The sequence below is a fragment of the Antechinus flavipes genome, chromosome 2 (assembly GCF_016432865.1).
Source record: "Antechinus flavipes isolate AdamAnt ecotype Samford, QLD, Australia chromosome 2, AdamAnt_v2, whole genome shotgun sequence".
Classification (NCBI taxonomy): domain Eukaryota; kingdom Metazoa; phylum Chordata; class Mammalia; order Dasyuromorphia; family Dasyuridae; genus Antechinus; species Antechinus flavipes.
This window is the reverse complement of record NC_067399.1, coordinates 359,223,385-359,248,476: the sequence shown is the minus strand read 5'-3', so window position 1 is coordinate 359,248,476 and position 25,092 is coordinate 359,223,385. Positions and strand designations below refer to the sequence as shown.

The following is a 25,092-nucleotide window of genomic DNA, read 5'->3' as shown; positions in this document are numbered from 1 at the left end:
AAATGAACCATAGAAAATAGTCATCACTATTTGACTAGGCAAAATTTTTAGAAAATTAGTTGTTTTAGTTTAGGGGTTGTAGAAGAATTTTTTAAAAAATTAAGTATGGTCCACAGAAGTTCTTACCCCACTGAAGTGATCCACAGAATGGAGCATTTGAGTAGATTGATAGCATTATATTCCATCTGGAATTCAGTTGGAAAGATTCATTAGAAAATCCTGCTAATGCAGGATCGTTAGCAGTATGAGAAAATGAAACTCTGGGCTTATTTTATGTAAGGCTTTTGTTTTCACTCTATCCCAACTCCTGTTCTCTATTTCTTCTTTTTGCAGATTGTTACTGTCAATTGTGCTCGACTGCTGAAAGCAGACCACCATGCTACCAATGGTGTGGTTCATCTCATAGACAAGGTCATTTCTACTACTACCAATAGCATCCAACAGATCATTGAACTTGAAGATACATTTGAAACCCTTAGGGTGAGCATATTACTTGGATATATGCTACTTGTTCTCATAACCTATAGCTAACTTTAAAAATGCAATATTTGAGTGATCAAAAAAAATTCCTAATATCCTGGAAGACTTGAAATAAACTTCTTTGAAACATATATTACAAAGATAATTAATTATAATATCAATCATTTGAAGTTTATATATTTTTTTAAAATACCATTTATTTCAATGAGTTCACTCCTAAATCTCTCCTTAGTTGAAGAATTTTCTAATCTTATTGGCTTTATTAGCAGAAATAGAGGGATTTTCTTGGATACTGGAAAATAGCTCACTTGTTATTATTAGTATAAACTAGGTCACATCTGGACTTCTGATTGAAACACGCAACATATGGGGGAATCTTGTGCAGTTGTCTAGAGTCTGTCCAGGCCCTTAAAAAAATGAAACACTGGACTAATTTTCATTGAAGGAGTTTACATCTTTTTTCTTACTTGTCACTTGGGCATTATAAATACAGTTACATAATTCTACGTTTTATAATAATTATAGTAAATCACATTTATATGGTGAGATTTACAAAGTACTTTCCTTCCAATAACACTTTGAGATAAATAGTACACAAATCATTATCCTTATTTTACAAATAAGTGGTGAAGTTCAGGTTTTGAACCTAGGATATCTGACTCTAAGTACAATACTCTTTATGTTCATTACACCATGCTGTCTTTTATATCACTATTTATTTTTTAATACTAGGCTGACTATTATCCACCACTGTTAAAATACAGGAAAACTTTAGTTCTAGACAGGGATTTTGCTCTAGGGTATTGAAATTTAGAGGGTACTGATTGTTCTTGTAGGTCTTCCATCATATGAAAACTACTGAGATTAACACATACTTAGCAAAAATGATTAGCTAAAATAGTTTTCTCCCAAGTAAGCATGTTCCAGCTAAACCTCTTCCCAGTCTTAACACCCTTTACCTAAAGCCTCCCCACTTGCCTCATATGTAAAAACAACTGGTTATATCTCTGTCTTCGGAGATAGAAATCTCTCATAGATGCTGGCTTTCAGTTCATTGGACCAGAATTGACCTCTTGAACCTCTGGGTCCATTGCATCGAGCCATGCTCGTTTTTCATCATAATCTATCCTACAGATGATGGCAAAGACTGAGATTTGGGTGTCAGAGATTTAGTTACTAGCTTACTATGTGATTATTGGAAAGCAATTTCCTCATTAGAAAATGTCTTTCTATGTGGGTAGGAATGGTTGTTCTCCAATCCATTTGTGTAAATGAACAAAAAGAAATGAAACTGCTTTGTAAGTGATTTCATAATTCTTTGAGAGGAAAACTCCCTGGCCACAATAACCATGAGATCTCTCTCTTAGGAGGTGAGGGGAAACTATGGTGCCTGCTTTCCTGGAGATTTCCAAGGTTAAAGTGAAAAAAATTTGAATTTTGGTTGGTATGGATATAGTACTTTCATAGACTAGCTGAACTTTGAAGGAAATAGGATCATAGATTCAAAGTCCAAAAAGATTTTAGGATCCATCTAATACAACCATTGCATGTTATAGATGAGTAACTGGGGCCCAGACAGATTAAGCAATACATTAAAAGTCACAATCATAGTATGGACCCAGCTTGGATTTCAACACAGGTCCTTTGAATATAAATCCAAAAACCCTTTCCACTATGTCATGCTGAACGCTTCTTTTCACTGTTGAATTCTGTAGTCTCTTTGCCTCTTCATTTCCAAGGGGCTTCTCCTAAGGCATTATTTTACAATAATAGATCATAAGATTTGAGGTTCTTAATTTCCATTTTCAGATTTTCTTCCTTCCCCCATTTTCTCCTCCCACTCATCAAGAAAGCAAGAAATATGATACATGTGAAGTCACAAAAAACATGTTTCTGAATTTGCAGTACTCCAGGTTAAAAAAACAAACAAGAAAAATAAAGGAAATAAATCTGTTTTCATAGTTTGCCAAATCTCTTTCTAGAAGTATAGATCATTTTTTATCATAAATCCTTCCAAATTGTGGTGTATTATTGTATTGATCAGAGTAGGTAAATTTTAAACACTGATTATATTTACAATATTGCTATTACTGTAACCTGATTCTTCTTATGTCACTTTGTACCAGTTCATATGTTTTCCCAAGTGTTGTTCTGAAATCATCTTCTTCATAGTTTCTTTTAACTCAATAATATTACATCACAATTATATCCCATAACTTGTTCAGTCGCCCCCAATTAATGGGCATCCCTTCAGTTTCCAATTATTTGCCACCATAAAAAGAGCCATTATAAATATTTTTGTACTTATGGGTCCTATTGCTTGGATCCCTTTGGGTATAGGCATAATAATGGTATTTCTGGGTCAAAGGGTTTTATAGTTTTTTAAAAATAGTTTTACAGTTTTATAGCCCTTTGGCATAGCTATAAGTTGTTCTCCAGAATGGTTGGACTAGTTCATAGCTCCAGCAATCTCTCTTATTTTCTCACATCACATCCAGCATTTGTTATTTTTCTTTTCTGTCATCTTAGCCAATTAAATAAGTATGAAGTGATATCCTAGAGTTGTTTTGATTTGCTAGAACATAGAATTTAGGAGTTAAAACTTGGATCATTTAACCTTTATCCAAGGTCAGATTTGTCCAAGAACAAACAAGTATTTAGATAATGGAGCGGAGATTTGAATTCAGACTTTCTGACATCAAATTCAATGTTTCTTTCCATACATCACAATGCCTCTAGAAAATTTAAAAAAAAACCCACAAATATAGAAACACCAAAATGGAATATGTACCAGTGGCTAGTCTAATTATTTAGTGGTGGGGGTTCCTTTAAGCCTCTTAGTAGGCAGAGATAACAGTTTACTTGCCTTTTGATTTGGGGTTTCATTAAAATTTTAAACCCTTTGAAGATAGATCAATCTATGGACAACTGCATATAGTCTTTAATTTTTCTTCTTGGAAAAAAAGACATATAAAACATAGAAGAGCCATTTTTCCATGTAAGATACAGTAGAATACAGGCAACTTAAGGACAGAAATTCTTTAAGTCTTCATGATTGTAGTGTCTCCTTGGCACCTTGTATACAATAGGCACTTAAGAAATATATTTTTATTTGAATTGAATTCCCTAAATAGGGATCTCATTCCATTTCTTTGTAGGCTGCTGTGGCTGCATCAGGCCTTAATACTCTGCTAGAAGGTGATACTCAGCTCACTTTCTTAGCTCCCACTAATGAAGCATTTAAGAAGATCCCTCAAGAAACCCTGAACCGTATCCTGGGTGATCCTGAAGCACTGAAAGGTAAGTGGTCCTCTCATCAAGTGTTAAAGAAAGTGTGCAAGCCTGGTTCCAAAATTAGTAGCTGAGTCTGAAGATAGTATTTCAATAAAGCAGTTATTATTATCATCATCAATATTGTTATTGGTAGTAATAGTAATAATAATAATCTTATATTGAAAGTACTCATTGGTTGATAAGGATGATAGTTGGGCACAAATTCTGGCAAATCCTTTCAAGGTTAATACTTTTGTTCTAGCACAAACAGAGCAGGTTGTTTCTGCCAACAATAGTCATCCAGTTAATAAGCTCAGAAAAGGTTCATTTAAAATTTGCCCCCTAAGTAATTATAGAGCATAGTACTCTCCACCCTAAGGATTGGAGGGTTTCCCATCTGTGGAAATAATAATCCTTCCCATTAAGATCATGGATCTTCTGAAATTAAAAATGACTCACATTTGTATAACATTTTATATATTTTATAAACATTATCTCATGTGATCCCATGTTAACCTTTGAGAGGTAGTATAACTAGACTTAAAAATGAATGCATAAAGGTTAATAAATAAAATCTAATAGACTGAGTTGAAAAGTTGACAAACTTTACTTTAAAAAACAAGCTTTAAAAGTGAAATATTAAATATCCAATCTTTTAGAGACAATATATGCCTGAAACCACTTGACATACCCCATATAGAGCTTATATCTAGGAATGATCTGCAGTCTTGGAATTTGAACTCAGGAGCTGTGTCTCCAAATTCACTATTCTTTATACTTTATTTAACTTCCCTCTCCCCCCTCAAAAAAAAAAGGAATCCATCCTTGAGCCAGAGGAGTTAAAGCATGTAAGTGATTATTTAGGAAGAAAAGTTTCTAAATTTAATGGGCTCAGTACATTTCCTCTAAGCTACCTTGAGCCATAAAATCTGCCAAGATTCAGATGGGCTTCCCCTGTGCCCAGGAAGGGCTGAACAGAGTTTAATATCAGAATTGGCAACAAAGGCAACAAAGACCTTGTTAATTTCATTTCAACTCATTTGTTTCCCTCTTCAATCTTTCACATCCTTGCAAAGAAGATGAAAAGGGAGCCCAAAAAACCTGGTAACAGCCCCTGCACCCTCACAAACATAGACTATTAAACCTAGATGGGATTTTAAAAATCGTCTTGTATCCCCTCCTTTTACAGATGAAACTGAAGTTCAGAGAGGCATGTCATTTACCAACTTGGACAGACAACAAAGTAAATGATAGATTGTTTTATAACTTCAAGTGCAGTGCTCTTTCCAATACATTTTAGTGCTATCAACACTGTTCATACTCGGTGAGGACAAGGACTCAGTCTTAAAGCATTCAGACCTGCCCTGAAGAGAGGCAAAGCAGCAACAAAGACATTAGATGCAGAGCCTGGGCAACCATAACCCATCCTGTATTAGGGCTGAGTTCTATTGTTTGCTATAAGATACTATATTCAACAAATATTTATGTGCTGTACGGTCCCTGAAAATGAAAATACCAAACAGTAGAAAATCTCTTCCCCTGTTCCACTGGTGAAGCAAGCAGTTTTTTGTTTTTTTTTCCAAGAACCAAATAACTCCACAATGCATTACAATTTCCCTCTGTTGATGACTATTGTGTTTCTATTCCCATATTTTGCTGTGAAAGGAAATTTGCAACTCCCTGGGAATACAAAGTTATGCTTTACATTTCAAAGGAGTCAAAACCAGTTAGGAATCAATCAAGAAGCCCCCAAATCATTTGTTAAGCATTTATTATGTGCCATATGCTGGGGATACAAAGAAGCAAGCTCAGTTGTGATATGATCTAATTCCACAGCTTCACCATTACTGTCTTCTCATAATGAAGCACAAGGTGGGTGGGGGGAAGAAAAGGAGTAAGCATAAAGTACTAAACCAAACCATGACCAACACTTGCGGTTAGTCCTATATACCACAAAGATCGTATAAGGGGAGGAGACCTGGGACCAGACACCTCAGATTCCCTTGTGCCTCATACTTTCCAACCTTTCTATTCATTTCTCTAATATTCTCATTCTTTTGACCTTTATCAAATGCAATCTCTTTTTACCAGGAAACCAGCTAGTCTCCTTCCAAAACCAAATTATCTCTACATTGTCCTTTTCTTTTCTAATAGAATAATTATTAACTAGTTGTGATTTGGAAGCCATTTTACTCCCACTGATTTTAGTTTCCACATCTCCAAAATGAGAGGATTAAGAAAAATTCTTTCTTTGGGGGTCTAAATCCTGTGAACTTATGAGTCATAATCAACTCTTTATTTGTCCCTCCCATTATGGATGCAGCCGTGTCCAATGCAAATTGCATTATCTCTCCACTCTAAGGATGACAATTGTCTATGCTTATTCTCCATCTTCCAGCAGTTTGCTACTCAGATCTCCCATAATATGGATCCTGTTTGTTCCCCAGATCTCTTAAACAACCACATCCTGAAATCAGCTATGTGTGCTGAAGCTATCATTGCAGGCCTGTCCATGGAGACTCTTGGGGGCAACACCCTAGATGTGGGCTGTAATGGTGACATGCTCACTATTGATGGGAAGGCCATTATTTCAAATAAGGACAACTTGGCAACCAATGGAGTCATCCATTATGTGGATGAATTGCTGATTCCAGACTCAGGTAAAGCTCAATTATAGCCATACACTCTGGAGTTACTTTTTCCTAAGACATCATTATCTTAATTCTTTAGACCTTTTCGTACTGGTAATGTTTACAGAATATTGTTGCTTTCCAATATTGATATTTTTAATAATGTGTGACATGCTTTAGAGTGAGTGAATGATAAAAGAAGGTAGCATTTAAAATTTTCAAAGCAACTTTTGTTTTTCTTTTTAGCTAAGACTCTATTTGAATTGGCTGTTGAGTCTGATGTTTCAACATCTGTTGACCTTTATAGACAAGCTGGCCTTGATTCTCATCTCTCTGGAACAGAACACTTGACTCTTCTTGCCCCTCTGAATTCTGTATTCAAAGGTAAAGTTAAAAAACAAAAAGACATAGAAACTTACCTGGGAGTAAAGATCTTCTCTCACTATCATACTAAGCTCTATTTGAAAAAGTAGGTACAATATATATGAAGTTTTAGTCTCACTAAATGAGATGCATTTTATGCTACTGAAAGGGGGGCCACAAATTCAGGGTAAACAAGATTTCTGGTGTTTTAACTGGTAAAAAAAATGTGTGAGGAAGAAAGTGTGACTGAAGATCTCTTCCTTAAAATATAGCATCTGTGTCTTCTAGTCAAGGATTTTTTTTATGCTTTTATTTGTGAGATCAGTTGACAAATGTAATGATGAGTTAGTGATGCGTTTGTGGCAAAGTGGATAGAAGGCTAGCTTCAGAGTCAAGAAGAGGTGGGTTCACATCCTGCCTCTGACACATATGGCTGACTTCATATAAGACACTTAATCTCTCAATGTACCAGACAACTATCCAAGAATATGCTATAGATGAGTTTCTGATCTACAATGGAGGAAAGAATTTCCATACGGGTGTTTCCCAAACCAAAAACATAACAGGTCTGGATCAGTCACTGGGAGAAGGAGACAAAGAATTTTCATCTTTTATTACTTTCCAAATTTTCTCTTCAAAACTTAACACCCCAACACCATTCTCTGGGTATCTTCTGAGAAAAATTCCAGAGTTTAATCAAAGCTTAAACTTAAAGGTCTTACTCTCCTGTACTCAAGAGGCAGAGAGTGTGTACTGAATTTTTAAATTTCAGGAATGTGGGTGCTTTTACTAGGTTCACTTTCTAAATCATTTTGTTAATTATAGAAAATGTCTCACTGAACTTTAATAAATATTCTCTTACAGATGGTGTCCCTTATGTAGATGCCAATATGAAGAATTTGCTTCTGAATCACATTATTAAAGATCAGCTATCTTCTAAGTATCTGTACCATGGACAGATCCTGGACACTCTGGGTGGGAAGAAACTGAGAGTTTTTGTTTACCGTAATGTAAGTTCTGATCTTATTATATCTATTTGTTTGTAATTGTGCTCCTTCTTTGAATGAATTCCCTAGGCTGTTAGAGTATCATCACATCTGTTTATTAGCAGAATGGGGGGTGGAAAATTAGAAGTATTTTATATTTTAAAAAATGTTTCTGAAAGCTAAGTGGAAAAACATTCCCAAGATTAATAGGATCTTATATTGCAAATATAAGATTATATCTAGAGACCTTTGAAAACAAATTAGACATATCTGCGTAAGAAAAGGGCTAGGCTGCTATAAGTCAAGGAAATAGAACAGACTTTCATCTGTCAATGAATACTATATTTACAATATTTTCTCAAAACCATGTTTTGTTTATTTAGCAATCTTTATTTGGAGTTCAGCACCTTTAATAGAGAATCCCATGGATCTATTTTAGGCCCTTACATGGTCAATATTGTTGACTTGGATGAAGTTTATTAAAGTTTTGGAAGTCACAGGAAGGTGAACAAAATAACTAACAATGGCAAATGGCAAAAATGGTCTCATAAAAGAATCTTCTAACTGTAATAATGAGCTGAGTCTGAGGTTAGAATTAAATAGAGATAAATGTAAAGTCCCATATTTAGGCTCAAAAATCAACTGTATGAAATGAGAGAAGTGTTGAGTCAGATTGTCATGGACTGCAGATTCCATATGAGTCAATAGCATGACATGGCATCCAAAATAGATAGCCTCAACTTGTTTTGATCCACACCGATGAAGAGGTGTGAATTTGAGTTGTGAAAAACCCTTCAAAAACCCTACAACATACAACTGTACATTATAATCTTAGACTGGATAATTTGAAGCATTATGTCAGAACAAGGGAGTTAGTAGCCCTGCTATATTCTGTTCTCATTAGATCTCATCATCACATCATAGGAAGAAGCCTGACATTCTAGAGTGTATTCAGAAGAACAAAAACTATGCCATATAACAATCAGTTGAAGGAATTGTAGATATTCAGCACTTGAGTGGAGTGAGAGTGGGAATGGCACTAGAAAAATAAAACTCTTTCATGAGTTAGATTAGATGATTGATGAAGTCCATTTTAACTCTCAAATTCTTCGATTCTGTAATTCTGTGTAGTATGGGAAGGTCTACAGAAGGTCAATGGAAGAATAATTGATACCAGAGGGAAGAACAAGTAATAGTGGTGAAAGAGATATACATTGGTTTCTTCTTCACAGAAGAAAAGCTTGTAATACGTAAAACTGTTCCAAAGTAAAATGGGCTGTTTTGGAAGGCAATAATTTTCTACATAATGGGAGATTGAGTGAACACTTGTAGACTATTTTATAAAAAAGAAGCCTGTTTAGGCACAGGTTGGACAAAATAACATCTGAGGCTCTAGTTAACTTTGAGATTCGATTATCCCATATATCCCATATCTATTTTCTTTTATATCTTATTACTATATATGATCAAGGCTAATTTTGAGAAACTAAGCACATTATTATGCAACTCAAAAAAGAGAAGATAAACACAAAGTTAATACTTTGCTTCAATAAATATAATTTTGATGTGCAATAAATATAATTTTCATGTGCTAACTATTTCTAAGGAACATAAATGGAGTCAGAAAGATTGGAGTTTGAAGCCTGCTTCAGAAATTTACTATCTGTACAATGGACAGTCTCCTTGTGCTCCCTGTTTCCTTCTCTATTTAATGGGGATAATAAAAGTATGCACATCACAGGACCATTGTTAAGATTTAATTATCTTATCTATCCCTATCTTTAAAAATCTATAAAAATATAAAATATATTTTGGAAACATTGAAATTATAATATAAATATAGCTATTATTTAAAAGTGGATCATAGTCAAACTATTAGATTGAGAAAAAATGTCCAAAGTGAGTTCAATATATAAATCTGATAGTTAATGGACATTAGATACTTCTGGTATCTCTTCCTTTTTAATGTTATTTATTCTAGACTGTCCAAATTTTTTTCAGTTTCTTTGACTTCAACAACAATTTAATAAGTATATATTAAACATTGATCTATGTACCAAGGTTACTGTCCAATGATCATAATGTGGCATATACAAAATTAAAGGTTAGAACATTAGAAGAGCAAAAGGGAGCCCCAAGTGAAATTCTATAAAAAATTTTAAGGAAGAAATTTCACTACCAGTGGAGAAAGGTGAGGAAGAAGATCTAAGTAAAGCTTCGTTATTAGGATGAGATCAAAGAGTGGGTAATAGTTCAATTTGTCAAATGTGTGAAGAGGAGGAATTTGAAATAAAAGTAAAGCTAGGTGGGAATTAGATTGCTGCAGACCTCAAATGCCAGGCTAAGAAATTTATATTATATTTATATTTATTTATATATTTATATTATATTGTAATATGCAATATATTATATTTATATCATATCCTATATGAAACACATTAAGGTTATTTAAACAGGAGATTTAGATACTCGTTTTTTATAATTTTTCCTCACATGTATTTGTTTCTTCCCCATTGTGTTTGAATTTGATGTTATAGATGAAAGTTAAAGATCCCTAGAAGGATAAGATAAATAGCTTTCCTCCTTCCTTCCCTTCATGATTACTTTCACAGAGCCTCTGTATTGAGAACAGCTGCATTGCAGCTCATGACAAGAGGGGAAGATTTGGCACTTTGTTTACTGTGGACCAGATGTTGACACCACCAATAGGGACCATCATGGATGCTCTTAAAGTTGACAATCGTTTCAGGTAAACAACCATGCTTTTTTTTCCCATCCCAGAGGTATCTTTTGCAATTAGCACCATAAATTACAATTGTCTTCAGTTTTCTTGGTCTCAATTTCCCTTCTTCCCTTCTTCCTTTCCTTCTTCCATCCCTTCCATCCCCATAAGTCTGTATGTCAAGTATAGTCTTTTGTGAATTTTCCTAAGGGGAATGTGGAAAGGTGGATTGCATAAATTAAAATGAGATATCTAAAAATATCTTTCTAAGCCTAAAAAAAGCCTAAAAATTATCTTTCCAAAATAATCGCTGAATGCCTAGGGAAAAAAAACTTCATTTGCAATGATAAAATGCAAAGATAATGCTACTCTCTACTGTTTAAGTATCTAGTAAAGTGGAGATGTCTATTTTTTTCAATATTTTGCTCTCTTTCTTCTTCTCCCTTTCTACCTAGATGTCTAATGAAAACAAAATTCCTTCCCATTCCTTTCTTTGAAGTTCCCATCATTTCCATCTAATTTTCTTTCCACATTTGTTTTTATTTCTAACTTGCCTGTTACTTCATTATTTGATGCATTTGCTTCCCCTCACTTGTGTTCCCCATGACTAAATACAGCTGCCTGCAAGATTAAGTCAAACCTAATAAAATTCTGAACACAGCAGAAACTAAGCACATGCTAAATGTTCCAATTCCTGAGCTGCTTCCCTAGCATGTTGCTCATTTGTGCCTCTTCCTTTTCCACCTTCTCACTGTCAACCTCTTAGGGTTCAGTTGTTTGACTGATTTGTGGCATTGGAAGCAGGATGATTCACTGGAAAGAAAAGAGGCCAAGGAGAGAGAGAGAGAAGACCACAAGAGGGAAGAGGCCAAATTCAAACCAGATTTTGCTATTCTTTTTGAGACCTCGCAAAAATCTTAGCAGGGAAGATTTAACATTAAGGGTTAAACTGAGAATTATGAATCTCAGTCACCCATATTCCATCTCTCTCCCCCATTCTCAGTGGAAAATTGAGAACTGATCCCCCACCCAACTCCACTAGCTATTGTCTTTGTCTTTCCCCAGCACATTGGTGGCTGCCATTCAAACTGCAGGTCTGACAGAAACTCTCAACAGAGAAGGTACCTACACCATCTTTGCCCCAACAAATGAAGCCTTCCAGGCCCTACCACCAGAGGAACTGAATAAATTCATGGGTATGTGCTTCACATTGCCACACATGCAATAAGGAGGTCTGAGGAGATGTTTTCTTTCAGGGATTTGTTTAATTTGTTCCTTTCCTCAGCTGTGGATCCCATGAGAACAACAACAACAATAACAAAAATTTAAAAGAACTTCACAACCAAAAAAAACCATCAAGTTATATTCATTTAGTAGTTAGATTAAGTGAGGTCTTCGTTAGATGATGAGTGGGAACGCCACCCTCTAATTTTTATTTAGATTCTTTCCCTTCTTTGTTGTTTTGCTTTGACATGATTTCTCTCTGGTGAACTTATGGGGAATTCTCACTGTGGAAACTCCCTCTACAATACAGATTAACCATTCCTCAGTATAAGGGTACCTGAGGGCACTGAGAAGATAAAGGCTGAATTTTGTTCATGAAGCTGGTATTTGTCAAAGGTGCTGCCTGAAACTCCCAACTCAGTCCTACATCCACTGAACCATAAATCTCTCTCTCTCTCTCTCTCTCTCTCTCTCTCTCTCTCTCTCTCTCTCTCTCTCTCTCTCTCTCTCTCTTTAATTTTGGGAGGTAGGTTGGAGAGTGACAGTCTCTCCAGACTAAACAGAGTTTGGTCTAGTTTAGAGATTTCACAGGTGATAGGGAGCTTTTTTGTGTCTGGGATATTGAGAAGATAAGTGATTTATTTAGGATCCCATAGCCAATTGATGTCAGAGGGCAGACTTAAACTTCTCTCTACCTGATTTGGAGGTCTATGATATCTACTATATCACACTACCTTGACCCACTTCTTAGTTATTAATTAGTACTTATAGATTTAGAGTCAAAGATCTTTCTCCAGGCAGTCCTGCCTCGACTCATCCCAGGTTTGTGAGAATTACTCTCTTTTCTTAACAGCATGAACATTTAGAAATTATATCATACAAACTCTGGAACTTGCACTCTATAATTATTCATTTGATCATTTTATGAGAGGAAAGCAGAAAATTTAGTTTGTTGTCCCTTAAGTGGGTGAACTTGAATTTCTTCCAACTTCATTTCCCCCCTCCAAATCAATAGATAGATGTCTTCATGGATCAATTAACCATTATCCAGTAAGCCTCCTTATTTCATATTCTTAAAGAAGATATCCTCACCTTCATTCTCAACACCAGCTGTTTCCAACTTCAGAAAGAAATAGATATTTCTTAGTGTAGATAAGGGTTTGGGGATGTCTATTCATGATAATATAATCAGGGAAGAGGAAAAAAAATGAATCTACTTTTTTTTCCTTGTGTTATAAAAGCTAGGTAATCTATTTCCAATCCATTCACAAAGCTAAACCTAAATCAGTCATAATACTCCTATATCTCCAGGCAAAAACCTATCTTATGTTTATAATTGTCTATGCCATTTTAATGTCTATGTAGAATAACATTAGATTTCATATTAAAAAGAAGGGACCTCAGAGGTCAAGTAGCCCAAATCTTTCATTCAACTGATGAGAAAACTAAGGTATAGAAAAGCTTTCCCTAAGAATTCCCTGAATCTTCCTATATATATTTCCCTAAGATCACACAGGTAATAAATAGAAAAGCTGGGAGTTGAACCCAGAAGGCAACACTGTCAGAGAACCCTCACTAAAATATCACTTAATGGGGCAGCTAGATGGTATAGTGGATAGAGCCCTGGCACTGGAATCAGGAGGACCTGACTTCAAATCTCACTGCAGATAATTAACTAGCTGTGTGAACCTGGACAAGTTATTTAGCCCCAATTGCCTTAGGAGAAAAAACAATCAAAAAATAATTACACTTACTATCTGTGTACCCTTGTGCAAATCATTAGGACTAAGATCCCTTAATGTGAAAGACTAGAACTAAAGGGACAGTGAAATCTTTCCTGGCTCTGAATCTATGAACCTATATTATATGAACCTATATTATGAGTGGATATTAACTCTATTTGAAACATTTAAACCCCTCAATCCAATGAGTCCAAATCCAATGCTCTTGCTACTTTCTACAACTGCCCCCAGTGTAGTTCCTAGGTTTATGGTCAGGGAAAATACACAAATACCCAATATGAAGCTCTATCCAAAGATTTTAAACTCTTCATGTTATTTCTTAGGGGAACCCCAATCCATTCATTTGTATATGCAGTTTATTGCCCATTGGTCCTTAAAGATTCTAATGCTTAAAAGTAATGTGGATTTTCCAGAAACTGAGTGAATTCCTCACAAATTTCCTAAGGAAAAAAAAATTAACTTCACCAATAAAAGGTATTATAAAAATTCAAATGAGCTATAAATGGCCATTGGAGAAATCCAACCATTTGGTTTATAACATATCAGACTCAACTGAGATTAGGAGGAGGCTAGTAACAAAATTAATAAATAAATAAATTCCTATGCTTGATTTGGGGAGCATCTGTGCAGCCTAAGCAGTGGGATATTTAACTAGCCGGTCAAAACACTGATGTGGTTTAAAAGGAATTCTGTATTGTAATGATCAGGAGGCACAATAGGAGGTAATACTTTACAGTCTTCCTAGATAATAGCAATTTATTCTTCTAAATTCACCCTCAAGAAACCAGAATCATGGATAGAAAATGCTTTTGAGTATAGAAAGTATAAATATATCACCACTGCGTATATCTAGTAGTAGCCACCTTTCTGATGAAGCATCCCAGATGAGGAAGCTGGAAAAGTCCCTGACTTTTGAAGCAAATATTTAGTTCCTGGAAACATGAGTCATATTTGTGGAGTGTGTATGATTTAACTCATTCCCTGCTCCTGAAAAGTAGTGAGCTTTAGGACTAAGTTAGAGTATGGTTTAGGCTCAACTTAAAGCCCAGTTTCACATGTTTCATATATACTTATCCCCAACCTGCCATCAGACAAATGCATCTGGTTGTCATCTTAAGACAATATAGTATTTTTAGGAAAAATATGAGATAGTTAATCTTAAGTTCAAGTACTAAGAGATATACTACTTTGTTGTATCCATAATACTAAGCACTAAGCTAGACACTAGTGCTGGATAAAAATGATTGACTACCTATCTCACAGAATTGCTTTTAGGATCAAGTAAGATAAGAAAAATGAACCTCTTTGTGATTATAAAGTGCAGTACAAATGTCTCCTACTGCTATCGTTATTAAGAGAGGCAAAAAGGTATAGTGGAGAAAATGGTAGATTTAGAGTCAGAAATTGGGTCATTGACAGTGAATTGGGTCATTAGTTATCTGACAATGTACAAGATATTTAATCTCTTTACACCTCAGTTTCCTCATCTAGAAAATGGGAATAATAATATTGAGAGTGCCTACCTTACAAAAATGGTTGTTTATGAAGTATAAAAAAGGTAATGGACATAAAATGCTTTGCAAAGTTGGAGGCACTGTCAATATCATAATATAATAATAATAATAATAACAATTGCCATTATTATTATTATTATTATAAATAACAATTATTCCATTCTCCAAATGTAAAACTGAGATATGGAGGTAAAACAAGTTCTCTTAACTTTATATTATAACTAAGTTATAGACTTAGAAATAGCATGAAATCCTATAACTGAGATTGGTAATTCTTGCCAATTTGGATTTACATGGAAGAGAAGTTTTATCATGAACCCTTTCTAGGCTACTTGATAAGATTGACATTCACTCTGTTTCATCTGGGATGTCAACTGATCTCTCTTTTGCTCTAATTTTTCTTATGCATTAATCTTTCTTGACTTTGTAGACATGAAGATAGTTAAATAGAAGAGACTGTAAGAAATAGTGTATAGAAAGTATGGGGCAACTAAATGCCACAGAAGTGAGGAAGACACATCTTCCTGAGTTCAAATCTGGCTTCAGACAATTGCTATTTTTGTGACCCTAAGCAAATCACACTGGGTTAGACCCTGTTTGCCTTAATTTTGTCATCTATGACATGAGATAGAGATGAAAATGGCAAACCACTCCAGTATCTTTGCCAAGAAAACCCAAAATGGGATTTTGAATTATTTGGACATGACTGAAACAACTGAACAACAACAGACAATAACTTGGAGGGGAAAATAATTAAATTTAAAATCTTGCCTTTGAAATTTTCTAGTTGTATTACTTCAGGTAATTTCCTAATACTTTCTATAATTGGAGATGGGTTACAATTATGGTGTTAGATGAATAAAAGGTAGAGTTCCCCAAATTTATTCATATATAGTTATCTTTATAGACATAGAGAGAGTGTATGTATATGGTGTTTTGATAGTTTATCCCCTTTTAGATAGCTGGTCCTTGTTTTTTGTTCCTTATTGAAAATCTATTTCTTTTAGTACCATTTGTCATAGATTTCAAATTCCCCAAAGAATGAGGGCCATGCTATTGAATTTGTTCCATATGTCATTATATATAATTAATAGTTTTCTAAACACTTTTTAACCATCATCACAATAGCATGTCCATCCATTTGATGATCCCTTTGATTAATGTCTTTTCCTCCTAACAAACTCAGGAATTAATTTTCTGCCCAAATTATTTTTCCTCTTAGGAAATGCTAAAGAACTTGCCAACATTCTAAAATACCATATTGGGGATGAGATCTTGGTGAGTGGAGCTATTGGGGCTCTGGTGAGGTTAAAATCTCTACAAGGTAGCAAACTAGAAGTCAGCTCGGTAAGTGTTTCTTTATTCTTTATTCATCCATAATTTTTAATTTTTAATATACAAGGTTAAATGAGACCCTCCCTGAATACCACATCACTGCTGAGCCCCAGATACTAAGAGGGCACCTTCATGAAAGTGACAACATGTGCAGAAATGTATATTGGGCTTTCTGGGAGTAGAAAATATTTAAAATAAAGACCCACAGTTTTCTTCAGTAGAAGCTGCCTGGCGTTATGATAAAAAAAAAAGTAGACAGATCAAATAAGACATTACATGTGAGGCATTTTGGCAACCTCAAAGCATTGTTGTTAATCACCACAGACTAATGCTCCTATTGAATATTGCCACACTATTGTAAGTAAGTATTGTAAGTACTGGGAATACAAAGAAAAGGCAAAACAATACTCTCTATCCATAAGGAATTTGTATTATTAAAGGAGAAACTTACAAAATAAGAACAAGGTAATCTATAGCAGCTGGAAGGTGGAAGCAGGACAGGGAGAGATCTTAAACAGAAAGTGTTGTGGGAGTAAGGGTTGAAGCCAGAGTTTCTAAGTGATAGAGGTGAAGAGGAAGGGCCTCCTAGTTGTATAATTCCATGATCTTTGGTAAGTGTGCTTAGACTATGCCCAGATTCTGAAAGGGAGAGAGAAGGGACAATAAAACTAGTTTTAGTTTTCTATTTACCATTTTGCTAGTCTTCTGTGACTTCAGCATCTGTGGATTCCTGGTTGTTTTACAGCTTGTAATTGAAAAAGATGTTCCACACTTTTCTACATTAATGATGTCTAAGCCATTTCTTTTTTTCAGTAGCAAGAAAATGCAAGGGGATACACTAACATTTAACCTCTTTGAAATCTGCCCTTTCAGTCTTTTATATTACTCCCTTTTACATACTTGGTGATCCAGCTAGAGAAAAGTTCATTATCCTTCACATATGATATTCCATCTACTACCTTCATGTTTTTGTATTACCTATCCACTATGCCTAGAATGCATTCCTATTTCACCTTTTATCTTCTTTCAAAGCTCAATTCAAATGTCTGACCCTCTGAATTGCTAATAGCATCTTCACAATATATTGCCTCCCATTTATTTTCTCCATATTTATATTTGTATCCCCAGTGTCCAGCACAATTACTGCCACATAATAAGCATTTAATAAATAACTTTTGATTAATTGTTGTATGTTCAAGGTTTCCTTGAACATACAACAATTAATCAAAAATTCTCGGTGGATTCCAATTACCTATTCTCCTAATTCATTAATAATACTGATCTGGACTATATTCATGTAGAATCTCTATTATCTTTGTATCAAAATGATTTTTTAAAAATATTTTGTCCCCTAGAAAAATTCTGTTGTTAATGTCAACAAAGAACCTGTTGCAGAAACTGACATCATGGCCACCAATGGGGTCATCTATGCTATCAAAAATGTTTTGCAAATTCCAGGTAAGAACAAAAGGTAGTAGATCTTTTGTGAATTCCTTGAGCTGATTCTTCAGAGATTTATCTTGAATTGAATTGGGAGAAAGAGGAAGAGCACAGAACAGACAGAAGGTTGAGATGGTAGATTTGTCTAAAGGAAGAAACACTAGGTTTGAAGTTAAAATAAGTGAACTCTAACACTAATGCTGACCCAGTTTTGGTTCACTATGTTTTTAGGTATTTTTCTTAATCTCTTAATTTTTTCTATTTCTGAAAGAAGAATGAGAGTAGCTAAGTCATTTATAAGAAATTATCTTGTAAATTTTGAGTAAAAGATAGGGTACTGCTATGAGTTTTTTTTAATTTAAAAATTAATATTGAATATCAATATAACCAAACTATTTAACATTATTTACATATAAATTAACTACAACACATAAAGCATCACAATTTTCCAATGATTCCATTCATCCTCATTCACTTTTCCTCTTATATGGTCACAATGGATACCCTATTCTGCTTCAGAGAATCATTCACTTTGCATTACTTCCTTAGTAATTATTCTTAGCTCTTAAAAAATTAAAAGTCCCAGTGGAAATTCCAGGAACTGTTGTAACTTTTTGTTCATGGGGACCCAGTAGACAGAAACAGCTCCTTCTTTCTGTCGTGTTTGCTCTCAGTACCCACAAAAAAAGAGCAGCAGACCAAGGTCTCTCTTTGGAGATACCCATTAAAGAGGTTTAGCTCATTTAGTGTTTTTAAACCAATTTCATGGTAATGTATAGACTTTATGTTGCTGGTGAAATTACACTGAAAACTCAGGCAGCTACCTCAAATGAAATGGAATGAAAAGACAAAGCTTTCTTAGGTATGGAGAAAACGTTTTAATTTGGACTTAAAGGAAAGCTTAATTGATAGTTGCTGGAAAATAGGAATTGTAAATTATTTGTTAAAGAATTATAGTTTTATGCCTTTGAAATTTACTCTTTTCTCCTGAGGAAGAGAGGCTGCTGAATATCATGTAGCTTTTTGATGATTCAGTTTCCTTACAAATGCTTGTCCTCATCTTATAGTGTAACACATAGGATTTATGAAGATTTACTTTTTTAATTCTTTTTCTTCTTTCACTGGCAGCAATTCCTTCTCCTGCTATTAGTTGTATATAACTTTAACAATACCCCTTTTGCCCTGATTCCCTTCCTAATATGCTGAAATTTGAGAAAAAATAACTAAACTTGATAGAATGGTGTGTTAAATAAAAAAAAAAAATTGGCTCTGAGTGTGTCAAGGTCTCTTTCGTGGGGAATGCACATAACTTAAGTGCTAGAGCTTTCCTTTCCTAGGTGTTTAGAGAGTTTTTGAGTGAGGGGTAGTGGAATATATGTGTGATCTATTCAGATCTATGCCTTATAAAAGATTATTTTGGCAATTGTGTATAAGGAAAGAAAGCAACAGCAAGCAGAGAAAGATATGAAAGATAAAGAAGAGGAAAGTCATGGTTGACTCTGGTTGCAAACCTGAGTAGTTAGAAAAATGGTGATTCTCTTAATGAAAGAATGAAATTTGGAAGTAAGATGGGTATAGAAAAGAAGATAATTAGTTCTGTTTTAAAAAGAGTAAGTTAAAAGTCCTAACAAGGAGACAGATCTAGCAGGAAGATGATGATGTATGACTGAAATTCCAAAGAGAGATGAAGGTTAGATAAATAAATTTTGGAATCATTTGTATGTTAAGATTTATGGGAGATGGTAAAGATTTAAGTATTGAGAAAAGAGAAGACCCAGGACAGATATTTAGGAGACACTCATGCGTATGGTATGGGAGATTGTTGATGATTCAGCAAAGCAAACTGAGGACGTGTGGTCAAATGAGCAACAGAAAGAACCATAAAAGAGCAATATTATAAAAGTCAATGGAAGATAAAATTTCCAGGAAGTGGGAATGGTCAACCATGTCAAAAACTGTAGAAAGATCAAGGAGGATGAATCCTGGGACAAGGTCATGGTGTGTAGCAGTTAAAATAGGTCAAATATGAGGTCATTAAGGGCTTATACTAAAATGGTCCCAGTGTGAATGAAGAGAAAGGGCTCTGAGAAATGTTGGGAAGATAGAAAACAAGACCTGGCAACAGCTTGGATACATGAATGGGTTTAAGGAGTCAAGGAAACACTAGTTTGTGAACACAGGAAGCAAGGACGATGGTGGAACCCTCATCAGTAATAGGAAAAGAGAAAGGATTGGAGCAAAAGATAATAAAACAGGTTTTGGACATAATAAGTCTGAAATATCTTGGGATATACAGTTATAGATGGCTAATAAGTAGTTAGTGATACTAGAGTGGAGGTCTGAAAAGTTAGATAAATAGGTGTGATAATCACCTGCACAGAGTAAACAATTGAATCCAAGGAAGCTAATAAGATCACCATATAATCTAGTATAGAAAGAGAAGAAAAGAAGGCCCAGAATAGAACCTATAGTAGTATATATAGAGAAAAGAAAATGGATCCCCATTTTACAATTGAAGAAACAGAGAATTAAATGAATTCCCTAAGATCATATGGCTAAGTAAGTACCTGAGGCTGGATTTCAACTTAAGACTTTCTGACTCCAGTTTCACCACTCTATTCACTATTCCACCCACCTGCCTAAGGTAGGAGGTGAACTGAAAAAGAACAGGGTCACAAAATCATAGAAAGGAGATAACATAGAGATAAAATCCAATTGAAATTAGATAGAGCACTTTATTTCTGGTATGGTTGTATGGCATATCTGTCAAGTGGCATTCAATGTCCCATGAGAAGTTGCTGCTCTAAGTAAATGAATATAAAACAGGGTTAAAACAAAAATTGTTTTAAAAAATTGGAAGATATATTCATAAGCCATAATTTGTTCAGCCATTCCCCACATGATGAGCTTAGTTTCCAGTACTTTGCCACTACAAAAAGAGTTACTATCACTATTTTTGGAGGTATGAGTCCTTTTTCTTTTTTGATCTCTTCAGAGTGTAGGCCTAACATGGCATAAAAGATATATACACCTTTTGGGCATAGCTCCAAATTACTTTCCAGAATGACTAGATCAATTCATAGTCCCATCCATAGTACATTAATGTGTTTGTTTTTCTGCAATACCTCCCAAATTTGTCATTTTCTTTTTCTTTTTTTTTTTTTTGTCAACTTTGCCACTGATTAGAATGAGATGAAAGCTCAGAGTTACTTTAATTGGCAATTCTCTAATAGTAACTTGAAACATTTTGTATGGCCATTGCTACTTTGCATTTCTTTCTTAGAAACATAATATGGCTATCCTTGTCATTTGGGAAATGGATCTTATTCTTATAAATTTGAATTGGTTAAGAGTTGAGAAAAAGATTAAAGGAGTAAGAATAGGCAATGAGGAAACCAAATTATCACTCTTTGCTGATGATATGATGGTATACTTAGAGAACTTAGTAGAGATTCTACTAAAAAGTTATTAGAAACAATCCACACCTTTAGCAAAGTTGCAGGATACAAAATAAACCCACATAAGTCACCAGCATTCTTACATATCACTAACAAAACCCAACAGAGTTACAAAGAGAAATTACATTTAAAGTAGCTACTGATTGTATAAAATATTTAGGAATCTTATCTGCCAAGGACAATCAGAAACTTTATGAGCAAAACTACAAAACACTTTCCACACAAATTAAGTCTGATCTAACCAACTGGAAAAATATTAAATGCTCTTGGATTGGGCGAGTAAATATAATAAAGATGACAATACTCCCTAAACTGATCTATTTATTTAGCGCTATACCAATCAGACTCCCAAAAAACTATTTTGATGACCTAGAAAAAATAACAACAAAGTTCATATGGAAAAACAAAAGGTCAAGAATTTCAAGGGAATTAATGAAAAAAAAATCAAATGAAGGTGTCCTAGCTGTACCAGATCTAAAATTATATTATAAAGCAGCAGTTACTAAAACCATCTGGTATTGGCTAAGAAATAGACTAGTTGATCAATGGAATAGGTTAGGTTCAAAGGACAAAACAGCCAATAACTTTAATAATCTAGTGTTTGACAAACCCAAAGACCCCAGTTTCGGGGATAAGAATGCATTATTTGACAAAAATTGCTGGGAAAATTGGAAATTAGTATGGCAGAAACTAGGCATTGACCCACACTTAACATCGTACACCAAGATAAGGTCAAAATGGGTTCATGACCTAGGCATAAAGAATGAGATTATAAATAACTTGGAAGAGCATAGGATAGTTTATCTCTCAGACCTGTGGAAGAGGAAGGAATTTATGACCAAAGAAGAACTAGAGATCACTACTGACCACAAAATAGAAAATTTTGATTATATCAAATTGAAAAGTTTTTATACAAACAGAACTAATGCAGACAAGATTAGAAGGGAAACAATAAACTGGGAAAACATTTTTACAGTCAAAGGTTCTGATAAAGGCCTCATTTCCAAAATATATAGAGAATTGACTCTAATTTATAAGAAATCAAGCCATTCTCCAATTGATAAATGGTCAAAGGATATGAACAGACAATTCTCAGATGAAGAAATTAAAACTATTTATAGCCAAATGAAAATATGCTCCAAGTCATTATTAATCAGAGAAATGCAAATTAACACAACTCTGAGATACCACTACACACCTGTCAGATTGGCTAAGATGACAGGGAACAATAATACGGAATGTTGGAGGGGACGTGGGAAAATAGGGACACTGATACATTGTTGGTGGAATTGCGAACACATCCAGCCATTCTGGAGAGCAATTTGGAACTATGCTCAAAAAGTTATCAAACTGTGCATACCCTTTGATCCAGCAGTGTTTCTACTGGGCTTATACCCCAAAGAGATACTAAAGAAGGGAAAGGGACCTGTATGTGCCAAAATGTTTCTGGCATCACTGTTTGTAGTGGCTAGAAGCTGGAAAATGAATGGATGCCCATCAATTGGAGAATGGTTGAGTAAATTGTGGTATATGAATGTTATGGAATATTATTATTCTATAAGAAATGACCAGCAGGATGAATACAGAGAGGACTGGCGAGACTTACATGAACTGATGCTAAGTGAAATGAGCAGAACCAGGAAATCATTATATACCTCAATAACGATACTGTTTGAGGATATATTCTGATGGAAGTGGATCTCTTCGATAAAGAGATCTAATTCAGTTTCAATTGATCAAGGATGGACAAAAGCAGATACACCCAAAGAAAGAACAATGGGAAATGAATATAAACTGCTTGCATTTTTGTTTTTCTTCCTGGGTTATTTATACCTTCGGAATCCAATTCTCCCTGTGCAACAAGAGAACTGTTCGGTTCTTCACACATATATTGTATATGAGATATACTGTAACCTATTTAACATGTATAGGACTGCTTGCCATCTGGGGAAGGGGGTGGAGAGAGGGCGGGGAAAAATCGGAACAGAAGTGAGTGCAAGGGATAATGTTGTAAAAAGTTATCCTGGCATGGGTTCTGTCAATAAAAAGTTATTTAAAAATAAATAAATAAATTTGAATTGCTTCCTTAAAGATTTTTTCCCCTAGTTTAGGCTACATTGGTTTGTTTGCTTTTTTTTTTTTATTTATTTTTCCCAATCCTACTACTTTCCCAGTGGGAAAAATTCCTTATAACAAATATAAAAATCAAGCCAAATAAATTTTTGCATTAACTATGTCTAAACAATGTATAATTTATTCTGTATTCTGAATCTAACTCATATCAGAGAGAAAATGGGAAACATATTGTAGAATTTTGATTGGTTGTAAGTTTTAAGCTATAAATAAATTGTTTGTCTTTAAAATGTTCTTATTTTATAAATTTTTATCTTGGTTCTGCTCACTTTACATTGTTTCTCAGAAACCATCTCTCTAAGTTCCTGTATGACTTATGTATATTATGCTTACTTGACTTTGCATCAGCTCATGTGAGTTTTCTTATGTTCTTCTAAATTAAAATTTGTCATTTTAAAAAATTGCACAATGTTACATTATATTCACGTTCAGAGCTCTTTTTATCTATGACAATCACCATTTAAAACACAACTTTAAGATAGCAATGATGGGGTGTGATCTGTAAAATTAACACTCTGAAATTCTGTCCTCTTTAGTTCCTGACCCCTCCAGATTCCAGAGAGTCTATGAGAGCATATCCTCCTGGCTGGGCCATTTCTTTCTTTCTTTCTTTATTTTTTTAATAATAACTTTTTATTGACAGAACCCATGCCAGGATAATTTTTTACAATATTATCCCTTGCACTCACTTCTGTTCCAATTTTTCTCCTCCCTTCCTACACTCCCTCCCTAGATGGCAAGCAGTCCTATATATGTTAAATAGGTTACAGTATATCCTAGATACAATATATGTATGCAGAACCGAACAATTCTCTTGCTGCACAGGGAGAATTGGATTCAGAAGGTAAAAATAACCCAGGAAGAAAAACAAAAATGCAAATAGTTTACATTCATTTCCCAGTGTTCTTTCTTTGGGTGTAGCTGCTTCTGTCCATCATTGATCAACTGAAAGTGAGTTAGGTCTCTTTGTCAAAGAAATCCACTTCCATCAGAATACATCCTCATACAGTATTGCTGTTGAAGTGTATAATGATCTCCTGGTTCTGCTCATTTCACTTAGCATCAGTTCATGTAAGTCTCTCCAAGCCTCTCTGTAGTCATCCTGCTGGTCATTTCCTACAGAACAATAATATTCCATAACATTCATATACCACAATTTACCCAACCATTCTCCAATTGATGGGCATCTATTCATTTTCCAGTTTCTAGCCACTACAAACAGGGCTGCTACAAACATTTTGGCACATACAGGTCCCTTTCCCTTCTTTAGTATTTCTTTGGGATATAAGCCCAGAAGTAACACTGCTGAATCAAAGGGTATGCACAGTTTGATAACTTTTTGGGCATAATTCCAGATTGCTTTCCAGAATGGTTGGATTCGTTCACAACTCCACCAACAATGCATCAGTGTCCCAGTTTTCCCGCATCCCCTCCAACATTCATCATTATTTTTCCCTGTCACCTTAGCCAATCTGACAGGCGTGTAGTGGTATCTCAGAGTTGTCTTAATTTGCATTTCTCTGATCAATAGTGATTTGGAACATTCTTTCATATGAGTGGTAATAGTTTCAATTTCATCATCTGAAAATTGTCTGTTCATATCCTTTGACCATTTATCAATTGGGGAATGGCTTGATTTCTTATAAATTTGAGTCAGTTCTCTATATATTTTGGAAATGAGGCCTTTATCAGAACCTTTGACTGTGAAGATGTTTTCCCAGTTTGTTGCTTCCCTTCTAATCTTGTTTGCATTAGTTTTGTTTGTACAAAGGCTTTTTAATTTGATATAATC

The 25,092-nt window shown here is 34.6% G+C and overlaps 1 protein-coding gene across 2 annotated transcripts in view; it reads left to right on the top strand.

The window, feature by feature from the left end:
• The window catches only part of TGFBI (transforming growth factor beta induced), a 58,566-nt gene that overhangs the window by 28,167 nt on the left and 5,307 nt on the right, over positions 1 to 25,092 (top strand). For both annotated transcript variants that reach the window (XM_051978138.1, XM_051978137.1), the window contains exons 6-14: positions 334 to 480; positions 3,639 to 3,780; positions 6,201 to 6,413; positions 6,630 to 6,767; positions 7,611 to 7,756; positions 10,345 to 10,481; positions 11,520 to 11,650; positions 16,157 to 16,281; positions 17,625 to 17,727. In XM_051978138.1, the coding sequence (XP_051834098.1) occupies positions 334 to 480; positions 3,639 to 3,780; positions 6,201 to 6,413; positions 6,630 to 6,767; positions 7,611 to 7,756; positions 10,345 to 10,481; positions 11,520 to 11,650; positions 16,157 to 16,281; positions 17,625 to 17,727 (1,282 nt within the window). The remainder of the gene's footprint in view (positions 1 to 333; positions 481 to 3,638; positions 3,781 to 6,200; positions 6,414 to 6,629; positions 6,768 to 7,610; positions 7,757 to 10,344; positions 10,482 to 11,519; positions 11,651 to 16,156; positions 16,282 to 17,624; positions 17,728 to 25,092) is intronic.